A 19,895-nucleotide genomic window follows, 5' to 3' on the forward strand; every position below is an offset into this window, starting at 1 on the left:
TTCGTGTGAATTTGAACTTGAAAAAAAAGGATTGAAAGTGATACAAACTTTTTGACCAACGTGATGAGAGTTTCCCAGGATTAAGCAAAAATCTAACAGGGAAATGTTTTGATGGTTTCAGAGGCTGTAGAAAGAAAGAGCTTCTTAGAGCGCACTGTACTATATAAAAGTTGAAGAGTTCTAGAGGTGCTTCAAACAGTGGGAAAGAAGACTGGAGAAATGAATCGCATTTAATGGAGAGTACTTTGAAGAAGACTGAAAGATTTTTCGTAAAAAAAAACTTAATAAATTATTTTTTAGAGCAAAAGTCCGGTTTCTTTTGGGTCCCGTTCTCGTATAGAATTGTGCACAGTAGGTCTTAATGGTGGTTGTATTTCATTTAGTGTTTTATTCTAACTAATATTCGAACTAACCATTTATGAGCTTTTGTACGAACAAGATAGTGCAAAATAAAAATAAAATTCGATGAGGAGGAGAAAAAGGTCGAAAGGGTTAATGAAATACATGGTTAGCATAAATGATTCATTCATTTTGAAAAGGCTAGAATATCAAAAGTATTACACGTACACGTATGAAAGGTATATGAAAAGAACCACAAGCTCACCAAGTTCGTACTGTGTGACAGCACGAGTCCATTATTGAGGTGAGTTGATTTTAGTTTAGCGTCTCGTTCAGCGGCGAGGCTATATGAGACGTGGACCTACTGATTAACGTGGAATCCGAACCACATGAGCCCCCGCCGGGAATCGAACCCGGGTCTCCCACGCTAAAGGCGCGTACGCTAACCGCTTGGCCACGAAGGAGCTCACGAGTCCTTTATCTTTCCGATTGGGTGTGGCAGGGTGAGGTTAGTACCTGTCGAAAATGCAGGGAAAGCAAGAAAAAAGTTCTTGTGTGCTTGAATATACCAGATGTTCGTCTGTTACAGCTGTGCAACGCACTTTCAGATGAGAGTATGGAAAAGAGCCGCCATGTAAACAAAGCATTTTGCGTGGTATCGGCAATTCAAGGACACTGGTTGCTTGTGTAAAGGGAAAAGCACTTGGCCTCCCAGATCTCCTGATTTAACACCCTGCAACTTCTTCCCGCGGGGGTACGTTAAGAAACTTGTTTACATACCCCCAATACTGCAATCCTTAGTCGACCTCAAAGAACGCATCAGTGCTGCAGTGCAGACAATTGACAGGACTATGCTACAAAATGTATGGAATGAGCTTGAGTATGTCACCAAAGGGGCACATATTTAACATTTGTAAAGGGCGAATAAACTTGGTGACTTTGTAGTTCTTTTCATACATCTTTCATGAGTGTACTTGTAATACTTTTGAAATTGTAGCCTTTTCAAAATGAATGAATCATTTATGATAGCCCTGTATGAGTAGTCTTTGTGAGTGTATTTGCACAAGAACTTTTTTAAACAGTCGAACTCAGTTGCTACTTCAGCAAAACTAAGACAGACTCGTCCTTCTGTCTTTTTTGCTTTCGAGTCAGATATGATCAGAAGTATTGATCACGTGTGTAATACATTCTGTTTGCTTGACATTGTAATATATTATTGGTAAGATTTATCGACTTCCACATTAAAAGAGTATTTTGTTTCTTATTTACAGTTGTGGGATTTAGTGAAGTTAACACAGAACTACATGAAATTACTTCTGCGATATCTTCAGGAAAATAATACAGGACTGTTGATCCACTGTATCAGTGGTTGGGACCGAACACCCTTATTTGTGTCTTTATTACGATTGTCTCTTTGGGCGGATGGTGTAGTTCATCAGTCATTGAATCCCGTGCAAGTGTTATATCTGACAATAGCGTATGATTGGATGCTTTTTGGTCATAATTTAGAAGACCGACTCAACAAAGGAGAAGAAATATTTTTTTTCTGCTTCTATTTTTTAAAGCACCTCGTAGAGGACGAATTTAGTGTAGTTCCAAGGTAGGTTAATATTTTGTGTGTTATTCGTAACACTATTTTTTTTTATTATTATTATTTTTTCAACAAACAGTGGTTTAATTTTGTAAAGACTGCCAAAATTCTCAGCAAAGTGTATTCGTTATCCCACATTTCCTGTGTTTATGAATAAATGCAATTCATTTAATGATTTCTCTCTCTTAAATCTTTTGGGTATCATTTGGTTTTGCCCCCCAAATCACTTGTTAGTGACTCTGCTCACTTAGTATTGATTACGATTTGCTATTTATAATTGTGACGAGTATAAATACAGTGTGGACGTATGGCATAAAAACTATAGTGCATAAAAACGAACAACTTGTGCTAGGTGGCCACTAAAAAGCACGAATGCTATTTAACCGAGTTAGGGCAGGAGCGCAGCAGGGGGCCCAAGCTGTAGAGACGGGGTGCGTCCGTAGGGAGCAGGTGCGTGAGCGATGGTGGGTATAAACGTAAACGATGTCGTTTTCAACGGCTCACTATACGTCATAGTATCAGTTTCGAAGCCATCGATAAATTTAAGGGAGATACTAAATGCTATCCAATCTTTTGTGCATTATAATGTTGACATCATCATAAAAGTATAGTTAAAAATAATAATAATAAATAATAAAAATAAAAATAACCACTCATTTAAAATACATTCATACAAGCTAGAGAAGTATTACTACTGGTTCAACTGTGCGTAGTGGAACTGCAAAACTTTAGATTTAGAAATAGGCAGGTATGCCCATCCTTCGCACGGGTCAGATATAATATATATGTAAACAAACTGAACAACGAAAGAAAAATTAAACATTTCTAAAATTGGATCTATTTTGTGTGAATGCATATCCGACAAAATAGATATGTTTCCATGGGGATGACTTTAATAGTAAACACGGTTTATACTTAACACAACCATTAACTAACCTGTTTTTAACCACAATAAAACCATCTACTATTAAACAAACAAACAAACAAACAAACAAACAAAAAAACGTGAATGTACACAAACCTATGGATTTCACACAAATATCGGTCATTTTAGATTATTTTCACATGTGTCGGCACCCTCTTTAGTATGGGCTCCGTTCCTTAGCTGATGGGGGCTCAATTTAAAAGTAAACACTTTCTTGAGTTTCACCATTGTGCTCAGCGACCCCGAAAACTATGGATTTGACACTAATATCGGTCATTTTCGATTAGTTTTACATGTCTCGGTATCCCTCGCCCCCGGTGACCCCCGGCCCGCAGCCGAAGGAGTGAATTTCGAAGTTAATGCGATCAGAGTTTTACTATTGATTTCAGCGACCGCGAAAACTATGAATTACACACTAAATTTGGTCATTTTCTACTTCTTTTACATGTCCCGTTAAACGCCCCCCCCCCTAGACCCCCCTGATTCGAAATTTCAAGAAAACGCTTCGTCTTGGTCTGGGGCCTGGATCAAGGCACCCTGAACCCACATTTTGTAACTCTCGGTCTACTTGTCTGGTCCCCAGGCCGCACACAGACAGACAGACACACAAACAAACTCTTCATTTTATTCGTATTAGACTAAGTTTTACCTTTAGCAATTTACTTTCACTTGTTACGTTTTAAACATATCATTGGCATACAATTAACTGTCTGGCAATTTCACTTTTCCTTGATCCGATCTTATATTTTAAATGTTTCCCTGGCATATATTTAATTTCCAATTTATAGAGAGTAATTTATTTCCTATAAACGTATTTTCCTTGTGCGAAGAGCGGGCATTTTAGGTACTTTGTGATAATTCTGAAACCATCATTGTATTTTCAACGATGTGTTGTAGACATTATATCTTCTTCTTTTAAACAAACTTGTAAATAAATGTAATGGCTCAGACTCCGGTCCATCGTTGCCTGTTAACTTTCTTTGGTGCTATTTGAGCACACTGGTGCCAAAGAGCATTAAGTAATTTGAAAATGAAACTGACATGTAATAGTGTTGCTACTCTATATAGACTCTTCTTGTGTTGGCGCATGGCGATACTCAACCTGGAACAGATAAACTTCAGTGGCGCCACAGAGATAATTGTATTTATATATGGGAGGCAGCCTTTAGTAGAAGTAGTAGTAGTAGTACAAATAGTAATAGTAGTAGTTGGTAGTAGTAGTAAGTAGTGCTACTAGTAGTAGAAATAGTAGTAGTATCTCGGATTCGGTTAAGTTAGGTTCTGTTGTCTGGCTCCCATCATCTAGACATAACCCTACGATTTTCCTTTCAAAACATTAAATAGGTTGAGAAGAACCTGAGCATAATGATAATGATACCTGTAAACTGTAATAAAAAATGACCCCGTATTCTTAATGTTTACCTTCCTAGTGGTGCACATTGTAGAACATTTTCGAACCTATAGGAAAATAATATAACATGCTGGCACGTTCTACAACAATTTCGAACATCGTGGATCATTCTTAGAAGGTTCTAGAGCATCCTGAAAATTCTAGAACATTCTCGAACCTTTAGAAAACTTCTATAACAGTCTGTAACACTTTCCAAGATTGTTGATAATTCTAAAATTTAACCCATTTTTTAGCACAGTAACACCATTGCTAGGGCGTTTTCTCCCTCTAGGACCCCTGGTGGTCCAAACCGAAACCTTCTTCATGGATAGGAGATACAGGGCTACAATACCATATAACTCCCATAGAGCTCCGGGTCTTGGTTTCGGAACCTTTGTGGCACGCACGGACAAACCACACTTACTTTTTGATTTAGATTTAGAAATAGGCGGGTATGCAAGTGTCATGGCAAATTTAGACGGTTTCTCCGTTTTTATGTGAGGCTATTATCTCTGCCGAAAGATTAGTAATATCTTTTGGAGATTTTTTTTTTTTTTTTTAACCAGTTAAAGAGAACATATGCTGAAGAGTGGCTAAAAGCTTTGAAACTCGGGGAAAACTGATGCACCGTTCATTATTTTAATGCGAATCACGATCCGACGTCGTCCTGAATACGTTTAAACGTTCTGCAATTATTATTATTATTATTATTATTATTATTTTTTTTTTTTATTTTTTATTTATTTTTTTTTTTTTTTACATACGACTATGTAAAAAGCTATTATAATGGTTGTTTTCTCCCATAATGATACCAAGATCTTATTGTCTCCCATCGCATGAGTCTCAAATTTCAAACTTCTCCAAGTAACGAAGTCTATGGGATGTCCGTAATCGTGATGGTCTTTTCACAGATTATGTTTTCCCAATCTAGGGCCTCGGAAATACATTGTAATACATGAAACGAATGCAAAATAGTTTAGCCATATTGTTTTAAATTATAGAGAAGGACTTTTCAAGGATAACAAGAGAACTGGCGAGGCACGGTACGAACTGAAAGATACCTAAAAGTATGTGAAGAAAAACGTATGTGAACTTTCTAATGAGCTTTAATTTGGCTATCTACGATAACTAGCATGGTCATGTTTTGTGTGAAGCTCCGCAGGTTTCATCTCAGACGTAAAAATTGTGGTACACATACTCCGTATGCTTTAGTTTTCTCCAGAAGTTTTTGTTTATTTTCAGTTTGTGATCATTTCATAAGTTATTTCAAAATGTTCCATTTACTTTCGTTATCCGTCGTCTGTAGCCAACAGGACATAAACTTGTGAATTATGTTGATGGTTGTAAGCTACTGGAAAATGAAAAAAGAAAACCTTATATGCTGTGTTTTCTTCCGATGTTTCAGACCCAAAGGTAAGCACCCGGTTTTACGCAATGACTCGGATACTCACCTGGACGGAGTTTTGTTCGATGGCGACTGCCCGATCAGCTCGAGAGGTTCCAATATGAGTCTGAATAGTTCCTGTAGTTCAATCAGTAGCAAAAGTCAAGACAATCCTCCAGTGTTCTTCAACACTGTGCCAGATTTAAGTGAAGAACAAGCCAATGGGTGAGTAGAAACCAACACACTGTTCCTAAGTTTGAAGTCATTCCTAGAATTAATATGGAAAAACTAATTTGATGCTCCTCTGTGACCAAATGATGTCTTTCGTGCGCATGATACCTGGTGGTGATGTGGTGTCTTTTTGTGTTGATCCAGTATCTGTTGAACTTCACGAATTAGAGTAGCGAGCGCCGGTCGAGAAAACGTGCCCAAACGGCGTTGTGAAGATACGTTCTAACTATTTATAGCTCAGTTGAGCACGGTTCCATCTGGCTGACATAATCCTTTGTCGATTGTAGCAGCAGAGAATTTTAGTTTAAGAGTACCTAATTTGACATTCCTTGAGGAATGGATTGTAGTTTAATTGGATTTCAGGTAAGTGTTAATGATGTGATTTTTTTTTTCAACAATTAATATACGTTTCGTAGATTCGATATTTATTTTCTTGTGACCATGACTGTGAACGAAGTCTTGTAATTTTAATGGTGGAAAAGGTCAAATTTATTTATTTTATTTTTTTTTTTTTTTGTACTTAAACAGTTCATGTTACCTATATGCGGTTTCTTCGTTGGTTTATTGAATATAAAGTTTCTTGACAGCAGATATAAAGGAAATTATTAGGAAAGTATTAAATTACGTATAAACCAGCAGAGTTCGGAATGTAGGAAGTAAAACTAAAGGTACAGTCGTGAAAAAAGTGAAAATTGGCCATCCATCTGTTTTATTAGGTCCTATATGCCTGTCTGGCAACCATACGTGGGAGCAGGGTGGATTGATTTAAATCAAGATTTAAATCGCGTGATATTTTTAACTAGTTAAATATATACCTATGCTTCGCACGGGGGCTGTATTTGGAAGTCAACGCCTGTGGGAGTATCACCATTGATCTCAGTGACCGCGAAAACTATGGATTTGACGCTAATATCGGTCATTTTGGATTACTTTTGTGTGTCTCGGTATCCCATCCCTCCTCTCCCCCCCCCCCCCCCCACGCGGTGACCACCGGCCCGGAGTAGAATAGCATGAATTTGGATGTTAATGCGATCGGAGTTTCACCAATGATTTCAGCGACCGCGAAAACACTGAATTCGACACTAATATCGGTCATTTTCTACTACTTTTACATGTCCCAGTAAACGTCTTCCCGGAAACCCCCTGGTTCGAATTTTGACAAAAACGTTTAACTCTGGTCTGGAGCCTGGACCAAGGTATTCGTGACTAAAATTTGGTAACTCTCGGTCAATTTGTCTCATTTCCAAGCCGCTTCCGGTAAACGCACCCCCCTGAGACTCCCCCTTGTTCGAAATTTTAAAAAAAAGGGCTTCGTCTTGATCTGGGGCCTGGGGCAAGGTACCTCTGACCAAAATTTGGTAACTCTCGGTCCACTCGTCTGGTCCCCAGGCCGCACACAGACAGACAGACAGACAAACACACAAACACTTTATTTTATTTATATTAGATTAGATACAAGTCGTTGATTTAAATCAAATTCCGAAATAAATTAATTTAAAGTGAAAATGAGTAAAATCTCGTTTCTGTTCTGTTATTTCGATTATTGGAGATAATAATCATAATACAATGAGACTCAAATGTATGTAAGCACAGTATGGAAACGAGTACCATGCAGAGGATGATTTGGGAAAATCCAGTTTTGAACGGGTAACAAGACAATCCTGTTTTCTTCTCTTCGTAACATAGTGCTTTTAAATCGTTAAATATTCCAACGGGGAAATCACCATAGACATTTACGGCGAAAATTCTTTTGAATGAACGTCTGTTTGTTTGTTCCCAGATAATAGGAGCATAATTAGAGGGGTTCGATCGCTTCTCCGAAACTTAATTTTTTTTAAAAGAAAAAAAAATGTAACTTTATGCGAAATTTATGTATTTTATATGAAAAAAATACGAACTATGTGGAGATCAGGTATTGTATAGATGGGTAAACTTAGAAAAAGTTAGAAATGTAAAAGATTTAGGAATAATATTGACTAGGAAAAAGCAAGAACTTTAGTTTGATGCCACGAAACTTCTAGGGTTTCTGTTAACTCAGTACAAGAGAGACATATATTTCATTGTACATGATTTTGTTAAGACCAAAATTAGATATTCATGTCTAGTATGGAACTCTGTAACCAAAGTTTATTCTCAGAAAGTAGAGCGAATACAAAAGAGGTTTATTAAATACTTATGTTTTAAAACCAATTAAGATTTTACCGCTTATAATTACAAACAATGAGCAGTACTTTTAAACTTGCTAAAATATAGATCCGTGTTATGTGGTTGGACACTAGTACAAAGCTTCGAAAATAATAAATTGCCAAGCACTTCTGTAGTTCAAAACTTGTTATTGAAAGTTGGTAATGTTAGGAGAAGACAAGGGATGTTATAGATATGTTGCTAACAAACTAGAATTAAGGTGAAACAATAATTTTAGGAATGAATTCAAAATGTGGATCAAAAGATTGCAATCTTGGCCAATAATTAGTTTTTGAATCAGGGAACACAAAATTTTTGAACGTCCCCTAGATCGAGATTTTTTAAAAATTTTATTTATTTATTTTCTATGGTATAAGCACATCATACTGAGTTAAGTGATAGTTTGGGTTAGGCTACACTATATGTAGTTCTCCAGATATAAGGCCTACAAGAAAATTTTTGCCTGAAATATATTGGATCTTTTGATCAAAAAAAAAAAAAAAAAAAAATCAAGGAAATTAACAAAATAATGAAATAATAATTGTTCTGTCATCTATTTAAACTAACAACACAATATATGATAAGCCTTCAACATGCAAGTTGGGATTGATTCTAAGCTGTAACAAATGAGCATTTAAATAAACTAATATCTGGTTTTGACAAACTGTTGCATTTGGCCGATCTCTGTTTCTTAGTTAATAAGTTTTAAACTTATTCTTTTCTTTTCTTGTTATTATTTTCAGGAATATCCCGAGTAATTCTCAAATGACGTGGCCACCATACCTACAATCTAATTTCGAATCTAGTCCGTGTCCACTCCCAGGAGTGAATAATTTTGCTGGTGGCCCGAACTCTGGACCTCGTTCTCCCCATTCAAGTCGAACAAGTCCTGTGGCTGTGCCCGTGCCCAGTAGGTTGAGGCACCGAAATGAATCGAGTAGCTCGATTAGTGCGGGAAGGTGAGTGCTTGTAAACTATTGATGTTAAAATAATAGACAAAGCGTGTATGAATCAGTTAATCAAATTTTCGTGTGTTTAATGTTGTTATTAACGTGTACTAGTGCCTATGTAAGTACAAAATGTGTGTGTTTAAAAATACATATCAATCCGATCCCCATTTTTCACTTAAATATATGTAGATAGTTGTGAAAATAGTGAAAACACCGTAAGAAAATACATAACGTATCTTACCTAATAGTGTTGGACTACCATTGTCGAGCAGAAAAGCTTTGGTTTGTTGTAAAATGGAGAAATGTATGTCATGAGTGGTTTCTACTGGAATATTATACCTTCCCTTATGCAGTGCAGCACTCAGGTCATCAGTGAGAGTAAAGGAGAATACCTACTTCAGAGCAGGGTTCACACTGATCTTGAAAGGCAGAGAAGGTCATGAAAAGTCAGGGAAATTCAAATGAATTGGGGAAAGTCAGGGAAATTCAAATGAACATGGGGGAAGTATACTGTCTTTCCATTCATATCTTTTCGTTCCTTCCATTGCTACAAGGAACAAAATGTACTTCAGCAGAGTCCTAAAACTCGGTATTCGATAACCCGGCAGTCCGGATAACTCGGACACACCCTGTCAGGGCGAAAAAAAAACCCGTGGCTATTGGGCAGACCCGTTCAAGGTCAATGCCGTGTATTTTTGTGAGGTCTGTCTTATCAGGTAAATTACTGTACAGTATGTATTCATTAATTTTCATTTTCATGTATGGTAAAGGCCTTCATAAAGTACGTACTTTTCCTTTATTTAAGGGTAATTGGATATTATCTTTTGTATTCTAAAGTAACCAATACATACAAATACAGAACTATATTTTCTGAGGAAACACTCGTACTTATTTTTTTTAATCTCATTCCCGAGAACCCGGTATTTTCACAAACTTGCTCACCCTTCGGTCTACATTAGGCCGAGTTTTCGGGACTCTCGAAAACATTTATTTTTTTATTATAACAGATAATACTCCCATTCTAAGTTTGGTAAGGATTAGATGAGTTTGTAAATCGTGTACTGTATTTACTCGACTTGCAATAGTTTTTTTTTTCTTTAATCAAGTAGGATAAAAATTGTGGGAAAAAAAAGAGAGCTTTTCAATGTTACAAAGCGTCGATTTTGAGCCAGACTGATGAGAGTAAAAATCATGGAGATCCACAAATCAGAAAGTAAAAAACAATTCTTTCGCACGCTATAATTTAACGTAAGTTATTTGTTGTTAATATTTATGATTTTGTTGATTGTTTTGTTCTTTTTATATATATATATATATATATATATATTTTTTTTTTTTTCGTTTCAGTTGGCAGATGGTGTCAGGAACAGGAAGTCTACGAGGTTCTGCTTCCACATGTGACTCAAATACTCCCAGTTCAGTTGTGTCGCAGAACAGTCGGTCATCTTTGTAAGTTTTCGTTTCATCACTTCAATCTAGGAAAACTAACTTTTAACTACTAAAATATTAAATGGTTCTATTCATTTTAAGTATCATTGAAATATACTTATTTACTCAGAATCAACAGTCACTTGAACTTTAACACGTGTGTATTATGTGTTCATTTACATGTGAATTTTTAAAATATTTCAATATACTCTCGTCACAGCAGTGAGGAAACTACTGCTGAAGAATTATCTTCTAGCACATCGGATGATCTTTAAAGAATTTGTAAGTCATGATGTGTATGTAGGATCAGTTGAGAAAAAGAAAAGTGAATGAAATAAGCCAACGATATAGACTTCGTTTGAATGAACTGTCATTAGGACGAGGACGCCGAGAGAACCAGAGAAGCATTACTGAAGTTTCGATTCTTATATAAATTATACACGCATTTAGAGACATCTAATTCATTCATACACTATGTGATCAAAGTATCCGGACACCTGACTGGAAATGACTTACAAGTTCATGGCGCCCTCCATCGATACTGCTGGAATTCAATATGGTTTTGGCCCACCCTTAGCCTTGATGACAGCTTCCACTCTCGCAGGCATACTTTCAATCAGGTTTCTTGGGTGCTGGAAGGTTTCTTGGGGAATGGCAGCCTATTCTTCACGGAGTGCTGAACTGAGGAGAGGTATCGATGTAGGACGGTGAGGCCTGGCACGAAGTCGGCGTAACAAAACATCCCAAAGGTGTTCTATAGGATTCAAGTCAGGACTCTGTGCAGGCCAGTCCATTACAGGGATGGTCGCGTAACTACTCCGCCACAGGCTGTGCAGTATGAACAGGTGCTCGATAGTGTTGAAAGATGCAATCGCCATCCCCGAATTGCTCTTCAACAGTGGGAAGCAAGAAGGTGCTTAAAACATCAATGTAGGCCTGCGCTGCGAGAGTGGCACGCAAAACAACAAGGGGTGCAAGCCCCCTCCAAGAGAAACACGACCACACCATAACACCACCACCTCCGAATTTTACTGTTTGGCACTACACACTCTGACAGATGTTCACCGGGCATTCGCCATACCCACACCCCGCCATCGGATCGCCATATTGTGTACCGTGATTCGTCACTCCACACAACGTTTTTCCACTGTTCAATCGTCCAATGTTTACACTCCTTACACCAAGCGAGGCGTCGTTTGACATTTACCCGCGTGATGTGTGGCTTATGAGCAGCCGCTCGACCATGTTCAAGTTTTCTCACCTCACGCCTAACTGTCATAGTACTTGGAGTGGATCCTGATGCAGTTTAGAATTCCTGTGTGATGGTCTGGATAGATGTCTGCCTATTACACTTCACGACCCTCTTCAACTGTCGACGGTTTCTGTCAGTCAATATACGAGGTCGGCCTGTACGCTTTTGTGCTGTACCTGTCCCTTCACGTTTCCACTTCACTATCACATCAGACACAGTGGACCTAGGGATGTTTAGGAGTGTGGAACTCTCTTCTTCTGACACAGACTTCTGACACAAGTGACACCCAATCACCTGACCACGTCCGAAGTCGTGAATTCCTTGGAGCGCCCTACGATGTCTAATGACTACTGAGGTCGCTGATAGTGAGTACCTGGGAGCACAATGCACCTAATATGAAAAACGTATGTTTTGGGGGTGTCCGCATACCTTTGATCACATAGTGTATGTCAGACACATACACAACAAAGAACTTTCATAAAACATATGTTTGTACGTTATATTGATAGCACATATTAAAGAAGATAATTGTAAACTTCCATTCTTCTGAGTCCAATCGTCTAGAAAAAGGCTGGTAAAGTTATGATTAATAGAGAATTTTAATCATAAGATTATATTGACGTGTTCTACTTTGGCTTACGAGCCCCACTTTATCGTCCATGTTCGAAACAAGCTAAGGCGGATCATTGTGTTGCATGTAACATGGTTTTATGCATCGACGTAAGTCTGATCCATTGGCTATTAAACGGAATACATTTAGATACAGAATGGTCTCTTAACTGTATGCAATACAGTGTTCCAGACCATTTTCCCTTGTAGCTTGATTTTTGTATATCATTCATATAAAAAGGATAGTTTTTTGCGCCAAGCAGCATCCCTGTAACGTTTCCAGAAATGTAACAGGGTTTATGCAATGGGGGTGGGAACTGGTTGGATCTCAAATTCAAATACCTCTGATTTTCTGTATGTGGCGAAAGAAATAGAAACACGCCGAAGACATGATGCATTTGTGTATTAGAGTATTAAACGAAATGATTCAGCGTGAATTAATCATCGTAAAATTTCTTTGGGAAGTAGGGACAGAACATGGTGATTAGTAATCGTAATAGTCTCGTGGTTAATTAAGATTAATGAAATCAAATGTTTTGGTAATGTAAATCATGAGTCAAATATTGATAATTTTGGTTCTTCATTTGATTTTTCTGTATCAATCTATCTATCTAAATTGATTTGTGCAGCAGCAATTTCATTAACCTTAAGTGCATTGAATCGACGTTCGTGTTCTCCAGTTGGTCTTTTGTCTGCCCAAATCACAACTTTATACTTGTCTGATACCATTCGATCCAGTGATGATTTGAATACCTGAACCAACTGATTGTATTTGTGTGAAATCTTATGCAAATCTTCAATTATTTCCCGTCTCAATCCACTTATATTTGCACAACGTTGATCGACTTCTGTTTTTTTCGTCCCCAATCAAATACGTCTGCAAAAATTTATGAGAATCGTTTGGTAGTGGTAACAATGATCCCACTTTTGATCGAGAACACAGGACTGAATTGATGTTCTTCACTGCTCATGGATGTAGCACCAAATGATGTCATTTGAAAGCACGCATTATAAGCTCTTATATTTTGCAGAAAATGTTTTGATTCTGGAGTTTCTGCAGTCATATTCATTCGGGGGAAGGCATTTCCAATGGTGTTAGTCGATTTTCTCCATTCTTGCAACACATTCCTGGTGATTCTCTACGGAATTTATTGGCACAGCAGAACATACAGACTTGATCTATTTTACCAATGACAACGTGTTTGTGTTTGTTATACTCTAGTGGGATCATAACGGAATACCTCACCTGACAAACAATAATCTCTACTTCTTCTTCGCACGTCTCGTACACTAATGTTTACTTCATGCGCCTGCGATCGTTGTCTTTCACGAATTCCACTCATTGTAATTCTACTTAGTTCGTATTGTAATTTTGTTTCTTCAGCTGTTTCTGTGTCTGCTTGCTGCGTGTCTCACTCGATCCTCTTCTTTAATTTCTTCTCGTTGTGCATAGTTAAGCTTTTTCTTAATCTATTCATTCTCTTCCGTTGTGACGCAAACATGCTTCGTGCTCCTCATCTGTTTCATTTCTCCTCTGTTCTTTCTGCGTCCTTCTCTCCTCTTTTACGTTTCGGCATTCTGTTTAACGTTAGTATTACTTAACACTCTTAAATTCCATTTAATACACTGTTCACTAAATTTAATCTGTAGCAATTTACTTTCACTTGTTACGTTTTAAACATATCACTGGTATACAATTAACTGTCTGGCAGTTTCACTTTTCCTTGATCCGATCTTATATTTTGAAAGTTTCCCTGGCATATATTTATTTCCAATTTATAGAGAGTAATTCATTTCCTATAAACGTATTTTCCTTGTGCGAAGAACGGGCATTTTAAGTACTTTGTGATAATTCTGAAACCATTGTTCTATTTTCAATGATGTCTGTAGACATTATATCTTCTTCTTTTAAACAAACTTGTAAATAAATGTAATGGCTCAGATACCGGTCCATTGTTGCCTGTTAACTTTGTTTGGAGCTATTTAAGATCACTGGTTCCAAAGAGCTTTAAGTAATTTGAAGATGAAACTGACATGTACTTAACTTTCTGTCAATGTACCTCCCAGAAAAGTTGTTTCTCAGTAATCTATAATTTTAGTTAATTATGCTTCTGAATAAGTAATTCTTACCGTAACTCTGAAACACGTTTCTTTGTGGAAATAGAGTTGCTACTCTATATAGACTCTTCTTGTGTTGGCGCATGGCGATACTCAACCTGGAACAGATAAACCTCATGGGCTCCACAGAGATAATTGTGCTTAGATATGGGAGGCAGCCTGTAGTAGAAGTAGTAGTAGTAGTAGTAGTACAAATAGTAATAGTAGTAATTGGTCGTAATAGTGGTAGCAGTAGTAATAGTAAAACAAAATAGTAGTGGTAGTAGTAGTAGTACAAATATTAGTAGTAGCTCGGATTCGGTTAGGTTAGGTAGGTTCTGTTGTCTGGATCATCATTTAGACATAACCCTACGATTTTCCTTTCAAAACATTAAATAGGTTGAGAAGAATCTGAGGATAATGATACCTGTAAATTTAATAAAAATGACCCCGTATTCTTAATATGCACCTTCCTGGTAGTGCACATTCTACAACAAGTTCGAACATTCTGGAACATTCTAGAACATCCTGGATCATTCTAGAAGGTTCTAGAAGGTTCTGAAAATTCTCGAACATTCTCGAACCTTTGGGAAACTTCTATAACAGTCTGTAACATTTTCTAAGATTGTTGATAATTCTAAAATTTAATCCATTTTTTTAGCACAGTAACACAATTGCTAGGGCGTTTTCTCCCTCTAGGATCCCTGCTGGTCCAAACCGAAACCTTCTTCGTAGATGGGAGATACAGGGCTACAATACCATATAACTCCCATGGGGCTTCGGGTCTTAATTTCGGAGCCTTTGTGGCACGTACGGACAAACCACACGTACTAATATACTGTTGTGATCATGCTATGAAAATTTGATCCTAATTCGTCCATTTGTCTTCCTTTTGTTGCCGCTCCATTACAGGTTTGCACGAAATAGGAGAACGAACAGTCATCCGGTTTTCGTGGTCGGTAGGTATATCAGGAACCATGACTAATTTCCAGATGATGTGCCACTTCATCAATAGTCATTCGTCTGTCTAACAGAACCATGTCACGTGCACGCTTAATGTTGTCATCATTTGTGGCTGTAGATGGTTCTCCGGCCCCCTCCTCGTGCGTAACTCTTGTGCGACCATTGTTGAATTTTTCAATCCATTCGTAGACTCCGTTGCGGCAAGACACTGTTCACGTATTGTGCCGAAAGTCTTTAAGGATTCCAGCCCCTGATACACCTTTCGATCACAAAAACTGGATCAGTGCTCGTTGTGTCTCTTTGGTACAAACGTCTAATGGAGCGGCCATGATCCATCTGCAACAAAAGGAAAACCAATGGACAAATTAGGATCAAACAGTTACAACATGACTACAACAGCATAACAAGAAAATAAACGAGAGCAGACGTCAGTATTAACAGTGTAAGAGAAGTTATAGCTATATTGCTGATATTTTTTGACTTACGCTTACATACACTCATGTCCAAAATTGTTGTCCCATGTCTATAAATATGTTGCTGTAGGAATACAACCTGATGACGAATTCGCCCGGTATTTCTTATAATGTTAGTATGTGTATAATCGGGAAAGACATGTGTATGGCAAATTTCATGTCAAAAGAGCAGTAAATAAGAACAATAAAACGAAAATAAAACTTTCTTGTCCATTTAGCAACATTTTGTTTTACTCATTCTAATTTTCGTATTTATAATTCTATTTCCTGTGAAATTTACCACAAATATATACATTTCCTGATTATACACATACTATCAATATTAAAAGTACCCTGCAAAATCAGTATCACATTATATTCTTACAAGAAGATAGTTATAGATATGCGACAATCATTTTGGACATGAGTATATATATATATATATATATATATATATATATATATATATATATATATATATATATATATATATATATATAATCTTAAGCACGAGAATATTATACGAGTATGGCACACGATTTGATATGACAGTATAGTGTGCAAGTCCTTGATTCCCGAGTTATGAGCCATTGAAGTTTGAGTTTGAACTTATATTTAAAAAGGAAGAAGAGATCTATTGCTATTTAAAGCGAAAGAACACATAAACCTGTTAGTAAACGTTTTGAATGATAAAAAGTTAAATGTTGAGACTTTTGATTAGCTATGTTGTAAATGCAGTGTCTTCTTAGAGTAAAGATTTGCTTAAGAAATCAACGAAGGAAGAATTTCCTCCTCAACAGAGTAACTTATAAATATTGTAAATTAATTTTGGTTTTAAGTTTTTGCGTCTTAATATTTCGTTCCTTCTTTCAGATGTGAAGGCCCAGTATCCACGGAGTCCAGCACCACCATTATAGATGATGATTGTTTTATTTACAGCAGTTCGTGCTTAGACTGTGTCACTTTGTAAGTACCCTGTTTCAGGTGGTCTTCAACGTTTATGATAGTACTTGTTGTCATAAGGATAACAAAACATTCATTTTCAGGTCATATTTATATATAATAGGTCCACAGGTTTTTTTTAAATATTTTATTCTGGTCTTTGATGTTTGGCACCGATATGCTTTGAGTTTTAATTACTTCTTGTACATTTACGTTTTAATAATAATAACTTGCTGAACCTGCAATCTGTACACAGCGCATCATTCACATATGAGCATGAATCTCCTTGTCATTCCTCACAACATCTGTGCATATCCCTTTACAAACACAAGTGAAAGACGTCTTAATAAAAATCGGCAAGAGGTACCATAAAGGGGAGATTTTTCTCAATATCTCGCACCGTTTGCAAGATTGAGCCTATTTCCGTTTGGAGTTTCTAATTCATGTATGACCAGCGTTTTCTTTCTTCTTGCATGCAGTATGTAATAAGCAAATAAATTATACACACAATTAATAATGTCAGTTATATATGGTGCTCATTGGTCAAAACATTCCAAACAATAAAGATTCATCTTAGACTGGAGAAATGGTTATTCTTCGTTTTTCATTATCATTTGATCATGAAACAAACACCTGAGATATATACAACCCCTGTATACAACTATGTGATGTTGAAATGTATAACGCGTAGGATATGATGCTTTTTTTTTTAAATATCAACACTTCCAGTGTATCCCAAAAAATGTAATAAAGAAATAATGGTCATGTTTTTTTTTAAATATTCAGTTTGAACTGGACAGTCTACACAAAATTGGAATCGACCAGCGAAAACTGCACGTTTCTAGCACTTGTGGTTTTCAGGATGTTATTGTCGAAAGGATTGGAGACAAACATATAAACTTTTCTTTGGAGACAAACATATAAACCTAACATTTTAATATATTGATAATATAGTGGTAGACCTACTTCGTGGCTAAGCGGTTAGCGTACGCGCCTCTGGCGTGGGAGACCCGGGTTCGATTCCTGGCGGGAGCTCGTGTGGTTTGGATTCCACGTTAATCAGTAGGTCCACGTCTCATATAGCCTCGCTGCTGAACTGGACGTTAAACTTAAAATCAACTCAACTCAATAATAAAGTAGTACCTGAACAGGACTAACTCGTTACACAAAGTTATTTGACGTGACGGGTGGCGTGAGCCTGTAATCCAATTCTCTCAAAAGCGAAATAGTGTGGAAGGATACGGCGTATACTTTGAGAATATTCTTGCATGATGGTCTGCGAACCGGTCAAATTCTTCCGATTGAAGCCCCGGTCGTGGTCCTGTCTTTCATAACCTCGCTACTACATAAAAACTCAAAGGACGAAAATATGGCCCCGCGTAGCTTAGTCGCTAACGCTCTCGTCTTTTGTGCGAACAGTTCTGGGTTCGATTCCCGGTGGTTACATTCGATCGAAAAATGTAAAAAGCTTTTTGAGGGCAGCTATCCTGAATGAGTTTTTTCTGGGTTTTCTTTCATTCTCTCCATGGTACTTAACTTACAGGTCCCAGCCGCTTTCTTCCTTCCCTTTCCTCAGATAATGGGCTCGCCAAGTGATGGGCTAACATGGCTATAGATGCCGAAAGCCAAGAAATCTGAAAATCCTAATCCTAATCTCAGCCAGTCTTCTAACCAGTTTGCCTTCCTCTTTTCAATTACACCCAATATTCTTCTTTCCTTCTCTACTATTTACATTACCTTCTTATTGGCTTTCCCTTTCATTGAATCTTTTTGTTTGTCTTTCTTCTCCACACACACATTTCGAAAACCCTTTATCCATTGTTTCTTATCCTGTTGGCTACGAGAAATTGTAAGGTAGTATGCAGTACATTTTATTTTCATCAAACTTCATCTTATCATGTTGGCAGTCATGTATTTTTCAATCTATCCTTTAAAAAAAAAGTGTATAAAAACTCCCTTTGTAGACTCAAAATATGAAGTTCTTTCTGTCAGAGAACAACTTCTTATCGAGCTTCGTCGCGATTCACAATCAAAGTGCCGTTTTCTTTGTTAGTTATTTTAGTTTTGGTTCCAGCTTTTGGTTGTTTATCCTTAAATTACCAAAAGGTCTGTAGGACATTTTTTTTGTCATTTGCCAGTACATATCTGTGGGATTTGCTCATCTCATACATAGGATAAATTATAGCAGAAACATACTCAACGTGGAGCCAGATCTATGTATGAAAAGCAGCATCATACCTCTCATTAAGTAAGTGTTGAATTCACATTAGATCTATCTGGTATGATCGGTATTTTTTTTTTTTTTTTAATATTTCCATTTGTAACACCATTGTATTATCATAAATGACGCACTTAGTGTTTTAAAATTGTAATTTTTGTCACTTCATTTTTATAATGTGTAAAACATCGTTTTGGATTTCATGGGAGTTTGTGGGTAATTAACAGTAGCCGCAAGGCGTCTGTGACACGAGAAGCATTGGAAAACGCTGTCTTGATCTTTTCTCGTTGTTTTTGGATAGTGAATATGTGTCTATCACCTAGATTACAATGCTTGACATATGTTGTTCTTAATTATTTATGTACTTCTTCTTAAATGCTTATTTTGCCATTTCTATCCTTTCTTTTTATTTCATTAATGACACTATCCAAAACTAGATATGTGTTCCACTTCAATGTTTGATACAGAGTGCTTCTTCCGATCACCATTTCTTTCCTCCCCATTCGAATATTCATGTTACTGTGCAATTGTAAAGACTACAGGGGCACACGTGGTGTGATCAAAAAGTACGGTGACTCAATTTTATTAGAAACAAAATAGTAAGCTTACATGGAATTTGATTTAATATGCTTCAGGTGAATAATTTTATTAGAAACAAAGTAATAAGCTTACATGGAATTTGATTTAATATGCTTCAGGTGAATAATTTTATTAGAAACAAAGTAATAAGCTTACATGGAATTTGATTTAATATGCTTCAGGTGAATAATTTTATTAGAAACAAAGTAATAAGCTTACATGGAATTTGATTTAATCTCCTTCAGGTGAATAATTTTATTAGAAACAAAGTAATAAGCTTACATGGAATTTGATTTAATATGCTTCAGGTGAATAATTTTATTAGAAACAAAGTAATAAGCTTACATGGAATTTGATTTAA

At 36.8% G+C, this 19,895-nt stretch overlaps 1 protein-coding gene across 2 annotated transcripts in view; it reads left to right on the plus strand.

The window, feature by feature from the left end:
* The window catches only part of EDTP (Egg-derived tyrosine phosphatase), a 71,869-nt gene that overhangs the window by 26,278 nt on the left and 25,696 nt on the right, over positions 1–19,895 (plus strand). For both annotated transcript variants that reach the window (XM_081761387.1, XM_081761386.1), the window contains exons 6-10: positions 1,611–1,939; positions 5,651–5,854; positions 8,788–9,003; positions 10,342–10,443; positions 16,669–16,761. In XM_081761387.1, coding sequence (XP_081617513.1) covers positions 1,611–1,939; positions 5,651–5,854; positions 8,788–9,003; positions 10,342–10,443; positions 16,669–16,761 — 944 coding nt within the window. The remainder of the gene's footprint in view (positions 1–1,610; positions 1,940–5,650; positions 5,855–8,787; positions 9,004–10,341; positions 10,444–16,668; positions 16,762–19,895) is intronic.

This window comes from Thermobia domestica, chromosome 6, assembly GCF_964235325.1.
Source record: "Thermobia domestica chromosome 6, izTheDome1.hap1.1, whole genome shotgun sequence".
NCBI lineage: Eukaryota > Metazoa > Arthropoda > Insecta > Zygentoma > Lepismatidae > Thermobia > Thermobia domestica.